Here is a 5,764-nt window from a genome sequence, read left to right as displayed (position 1 = left end):
GCCTGGGGTTGGAGGAAAAAACTGTGGGTGGGAAGCCCTGGGCAGTGGGCCACGATGCAAAGCAGCAGGGTAGGGTAGGGCCAGATGTGTCTGTCTCCTCTGTCTTCTGTCTTTGGCCTAATTTCCTCCTTTGGTTCAGACTTCTGCTGATGATCACTCAGGGACCTTATGAACACCAGACTGCTTCAAGGCAAAGATCCCCTTGGAGGGATCCCCACTGCCTGTGACCCATCACATCTACTGCTCCCTCCTCCGTCTCTGAGAAGTGTTTCCAAGAATACAGAGCCCTCTTCCTTCTATACCCCAATCTAGATGAAACCCTCAGGGGTCAGAGGTGGTTTCTGCTGGATCAGTGATGGGACTATTGAGTTAGGGCATTTGTGCACAATGAAAACAGCCAAAAGAAGAAAAAGTGACATCCAATGAACTCTGAACTTTTTATTGGCCTCCTGCTCCCCAAAGGGTACCCTGCTTCTGCTGGCTTAATGCCTCAGAACTTTGGTGTCGTTGGTCTCAGACACCACTTTGCCATCCACTATCCGGCGGGTGGTGGTCTTTTGGATGGTTTGCATGGAGTTGCTGCTGTCCAAGGCATCACCAAGACTGTAACAGAAGACCAAGCCCAAGTTATAAACAGTCCCGTGGAGAAGAGAGACAAGAAAGGTAGAGGGAAAAAGCCTCCTGACCTCTACCTTTATCTCCAAATCCCCCTCAGCCTCTTCCTCCAGAAAAGGGAAACCCAAGGCCAAACTTCATTTGCTCTGAGAGAAATGATCTCTTGATCCCAGCATGTGTGGGTAGGAGAGCCCCACTCACTTGAATTCCTCGCCGTCTTCCAGCAGGCGGCGGTAGGTGGCAATCTCAGCTTCCAGCTTGACCTTGATGTTCAGCAGGGCCTCATACTCCTGGGCCTGTCGCTGTCCCTCTGCCCGGGTCTGTGCCAGCTCTGACTCCAGGTGCAGCAGGATCCCATTGAGCTGCTCCATCTGTAGGGCGTAGCGGGCCTCCACCTCCCTCAGGCTGTTCTCCAAGCTGGCCTTCTGCAGGGGCACAAGGAGGAGGGGCAGGGTGCGCTCAGAGTCCCAGGACTGCTCATCCCTTCACTTTTGGAAACTTTTTTGGGCATGTGCTATGTGCCAAGTACTGGGGTAAGGGATAGAAGTGGTGGGAAATGCAAAGAGAAAACTGACTCTGAGCTAAAGGAACTCATGATGGGAGGGATAGGATTTGGGTTGAGACAGGGTTGAGCCTGAGGCCACGTGAAGAAGGAGCTGAGCGGGTGATGTGAAGGCACTCACCAGATTTCTCATGGAGTCCAGGTCGATCTCCAAGGACTGGACTGTACGTCTCAGCTCTGTGAGCGTCGTCTCAGCAGCTCCAACCTCGGCGGACTGTGTGGTGACCACTGTGGTGCTCTCCTCAATCTGCAGGGTGGGGACAGTCCATCAGGCCCCTCATTCCCTGTCTGCCTCCCTCCCACACCTTGGCAGCCATCACTTCCCCTCACGTACCTGCTGAGACCAGTACTTGTCTAACTCCTCTCGGTTCTTCCGAGCCAGCTCGTCATATTGGGCCCGGATGTCTGCCATGATCTTGGCGAGGTCCTGAGATTTGGGGGCATCTACCTCCACGGTCAACCCAGAGCTGGCAATCTGGGCTTGTAGGCCTTTTACTTCCTAAAGGTGACAGGGGCAAAAGTGAGGAGGGTTCAGGGTCAGAGCTTCAACAAGGCCCTTTGTCTGTGATTGCTCCTTCTAGGAGGCCTACAGTCGGAGAAGAGACAGGAGGAACCCCTTGGCTTGCACTCAGGGCAATGCCAGTTCTGGCCTTTCTACTCCAGTGGGTAGAAATGCCACCCACTCACTGACGGTTTCTCTCCTAACTTCATCCTGTCCCTTCATCCACCCTTCCCTTCACAAACCTGCTCCTTCTACCATCTTTTAGGAAGCACTGCCAACTCCACCTGCTCTCATTCCTCTATCACCCCCAGCTCCTAGTGTTAGCTGCTTCTACTTCTGTTCTCATCTCATTCTCTAACCCACATCATTTTGACCTGTAATTCAGGTGAGCCAGGGTGTACTTGACCCCCTAAGAATGCTCTTCATCAGAATGGTCTCATTAAGAAGAGCCCAGGCTGCTATTTCTAAACTTCTTAGCAAGGCTACTTGCAGGTGGCTTGTCCTGTCTATTCTCCCACCCAGACTTGTCATGGCCCCTCAATCCCTGGCCTGGCCAGTGGCCCCTGCTTGCCTCTTCGTGGTTCTTCTTCATGAAGAGCAGCTCCTCCTTGAGAGCCTCGATCTCTGTCTCCAGCTGCAGTCGAGTGACATTGGTGTCATCAATGACCTTGCGGAGCCCATGGATGTCATTCTCCACAGACTGGCGCATGGCCAGCTCTGTCTCATACCTGTAGGAGTGGAGGTGATCAGAAGGGCCCCTATCTCTGATCCAGAACCTTCTCAACTCGTGCCACCTACTAAGAGCAGTTCTATGCCCATTGCGAACCAGCAACTTGAGTCAGCAATTAGGTGGTAATCCCCTGAGCACCATTCTTGGCACTTGGAGGACAGTATTCTTTTTTTTTTTGAGATGGAGTTTTGCTCTTGTCGCCCAGGCTCGAGTGCAATGGCACAATCTTGGTTCACTGCAACCTCCGCCTCCCGGGTCCAAGCGATTCTCCTGCCTCAGCCTCCCAAGTAGCTGGGGTTACAGGCATGCACCACCACGCCCGGCTAATTTTGTATTTTTAGTAGAGACAGGGTTTCTCCATGTTGGTCAGGCTGGTCTCAAACTCCTGACCTCAGGTGATATGCCTGCCTCGGCCTCTCAAAGTGCTGGGATTACAGGTGTGAGCCACTGTGCCCGGCCATGAGGACAGTATTCTTAAACAAGGTTATACAAATGAATAAATGAATACACTGATGGACGCCGATTCTCATCCACCCACACCTAAACAGGATCCCACTGTGAGCCCCTACCTGACCCAGCCTGGGGAGCAGACCCTTCTTAGCTCTACCCCTGGACCCCCCGCTCCCTAGCCCCCCCCAACTTACTTGACTCTAAAGTCATCAGCAGCAAGACGGGCATTGTCAATCTGCAGAACGATGCGGGCATTGTCCACAGTATTTGCGAAGATCTGGGGGGATTGTCGAGAGAGGTTGCTCCATGAATAGAAAGTCAGGGATGGGTGGACTGAGTATGTAGAAAGTGTTATGTATCCTAGTGAAAACTTCCTGGTCCCAGGAATAGCCAGAGACTCTCCCTGGACACCTATCCCTTTCATCTAGCCCCACCCCATTCCCTCCTTTCCTGGATTCCCAGATCCCAGCACTCTGCCCCTCTTGGGAAGCCTCAGCAGGCTGGCTAGCTGGCTGGCCTGCCTGCCCAGAAGTGAGCCGCTACTAACAAGTCCTCTTCCTGGCCCTCTCCTGGCATTTTTTCCCTAGTGCACCTGGTCACTCTGGGCCCCCTACACCCTGGATTGGCTCCTCCCAAAGGAAGGCCTTCTGTTTACTCCTAGATGACTCAGCCTTAGCCACATCCGCTTAACCCTCCAATAGTCCCCACTCCGCCAGAGCCAGTGTCTCCTCTTTACAGGCCTTTCCTCACCTCCCTCCATGCTGTCCACTTCTTCTGTAAAGCTCTCAACCCTGTCCCCTTCCCCCTCTCTCCTGGGAAAGAGCCCTCCCATGCCTAGCTGCTGCTCTAGGGGACCCTATGGCTAGGAGAGTGGATGGAAATCCAGGTATGCCCAACCCCCTCCTGGTGGAGTAGGGGTTGGGGTGGATACGGAATGAGGGAAAGAGGCAAAGGAGTGTGTAATTGGAGGGTCAGACAAGGCTGGGAGTTGAGGTCCCTCCCACCCCTTACCTGAGCCCTCAGGTCCTCGATGATCTTGAAGTAATGGCTCCAGTCTCTGACCTGGGGTCCCTTCTTCTCCAAGTGCTCCCGGATTTTGCTCTCCAGCCTCCGGTTCTCGGTCTCCAGGCTCCTCACTCTGTCCAGGTAAGAGGCCAGGCGGTCGTTCAGGCTTTGCATGGTCTCCTTCTCGTTCTGGATGCCTCCCATTCCTGCCAGACCCCCGGCCATCCCTGAGGCCAGGCCCCCGGACCCCATGCCGCCCCGGAAGCTGGTGGAGCGGGACACGGAGATCCGGGAACCAGAGCCCCCGGCGCCTGCATAGACACTGGCCGCGCTGCTGACCGGCCGGGCGCCGTAGCTGGGCGCCTGGACAGAGCCCAGGGACCGGTAGTTGGTAGAGAAGGTGGAGCGAGTGGTGAAGCTCATGCTGTATGGGAGGAAGGAGAGACGACAGGACTCACGCTTTGCCGACGAAGGTGGCGGGCCGCGCGACCCGAGTTATATCGCAGAGTGAGGCCCCGCCCCCGCCCTGGAGCCGCTTCGGAAGCTGGCGCCACAGGTGGAAGGCGCGTAGCCCGCGCCCTCCGCCCCGGGCCGCCCCGCCCCGGGCCCCACCCCCGCGCCCTACGCGCAGCCCTGCCAAGCCCCGCTCATTCCCCAGAAACGGGGTGGCCAACAGGGCACAGACACGGGCAGCAGGTGTTGTTGGACCTCGAGGCTGCTTTCAGGGCAGGAAATGACGTTTTTATGCCCTTCTCCCCCAGGTGGAGGAGGTGCTGGCGAGTTTGAAATTTGGAAGTCTTCGCCCGGCGCAGTGGCTCACGCCTGTAATCCTCGCACTTTGGGAGGCCGAGGCGGGCGGATCACGAGGTCAGCAGATCGAGACCATCCTAGCCAACATGGTGAAACCCCCTGTCTACTAAAATACAAAAAATTAGCCGGACGTGGTGGTGCACGCCTGTAGTTCCAGCTACTTGAGAGGCTGTTGAACTCGGGAGACGGAGGTTGCAGTGAGCCGAGATCGCGCCACTGCACTCCAGCCTGGCGACAGAGTGAGACTCCGGCTCAAAAAAAAAAAAAAAAAAAAAAAAAAATTTGGGGATCTGGTGATATGCGGATGGAATGGCCAGTGAGTCCCTCTAGCTGTCCTCAATTGCGGGTCTGGTGATGTGCGGGTGGAATGGCCTGTGAGTCCCTCTAGCTGTCCTCAACTTGCAGCCCAAATTATCCACCTGCGGAGGGGATCTTGGGGGCATCCTGGAACCCCAGGAGTCCCGGGGAAGAAAGGCTGGGAGCTGGAGAAGAGGAGGAGAAGCAATGCCAAGCCTCACAGCTGCTGGTTTACACACTCACACCCCAGCTGCACCTGGCTCCCAAACACTCCCCCGCCTGCCCACGTTTCCTCACACACACTCACACCCGAATCACACAGAGGTGTGCTCTCAAATGCACACACACATACATTCACTCAGCAAATAGGTGCAGACTCCCGAAAACAAACCCAGTCTCTGAGCCCCCTCCATCTCCCGCCCCTCTCCTGACCTCACTCCCAGGGGCCTTGCCTCAGTGGAACACTGTGATTTGGACAGGGAATGGGTCCTGACTTCTGCACACCCGTATATCACCTTTCCTGCATCCTTAGTTAAACAAATCCTGAGCATTTACAATTCAACCAGTATGCATGTAGCACCTACTGTGAGCCAGGCGCAGTTCTAGGAGCTGGGAGAGTAGGGTGGTGACAAAAGAGACCAAAAATCTCTCACGGAGATTTTAATGTGTTCCACATCGCCAGGCACGGTGGCTCACGACTAAAATCCCAGCACTTCGGGAGGCCGGGGTGGGTGGATCACCTGAGGTCAAGAGTTCGATGCCACTGCACTCCAGCCTAGACAACAGAGTGAGA

The 5,764-nt window shown here is 55.4% G+C and overlaps 1 protein-coding gene across 1 annotated transcript; it reads right to left on the bottom strand.

Moving 5' to 3' along the window:
• Positions 1–418: 418 nt before the first annotated feature.
• On the bottom strand, positions 419–4,435 carry LOC111534215 (keratin, type I cytoskeletal 18). Its single transcript, XM_026451734.1, has 7 exons — positions 3,871–4,435; positions 3,054–3,136; positions 2,251–2,407; positions 1,512–1,676; positions 1,299–1,424; positions 817–1,040; positions 419–603 (listed from the first exon to the last, which is right to left on the bottom strand). Exons 1-7 carry the CDS (start codon positions 4,285–4,287, stop codon positions 483–485), a joined length of 1,293 nt encoding a protein of 430 aa, XP_026307519.1. The 5' UTR covers positions 4,288–4,435; the 3' UTR covers positions 419–482.
• Between the last annotated feature and the right edge of the window lie 1,329 nt (positions 4,436–5,764).

The sequence above is a fragment of the Piliocolobus tephrosceles genome, unplaced genomic scaffold (assembly GCF_002776525.5).
Source record: "Piliocolobus tephrosceles isolate RC106 unplaced genomic scaffold, ASM277652v3 unscaffolded_30189, whole genome shotgun sequence".
NCBI lineage: Eukaryota > Metazoa > Chordata > Mammalia > Primates > Cercopithecidae > Piliocolobus > Piliocolobus tephrosceles.
The sequence above is the reverse complement of the archived record's forward strand: the minus strand, read 5'-3'. Positions and strand labels throughout refer to the sequence as shown.

Coding starts and splice junctions, on each gene's coding strand:
- LOC111534215 (XM_026451734.1), bottom strand. CDS start 4,287: ATGAGCTTCACCACTCGCTCCACCTTCTCTACCAACTACCGGTCCCTG. Junction 2,408..3,053: donor GCTGATGACTTTAGAGTCAA/GTAAGTTGGGGG, acceptor CCACTCCTACAG/GTATGAGACAGAGCTGGCCA. Junction 1,041..1,298: donor TGGACTCCATGAGAAATCTG/GTGAGTGCCTTC, acceptor GTGCCCCTGCAG/AAGGCCAGCTTGGAGAACAG.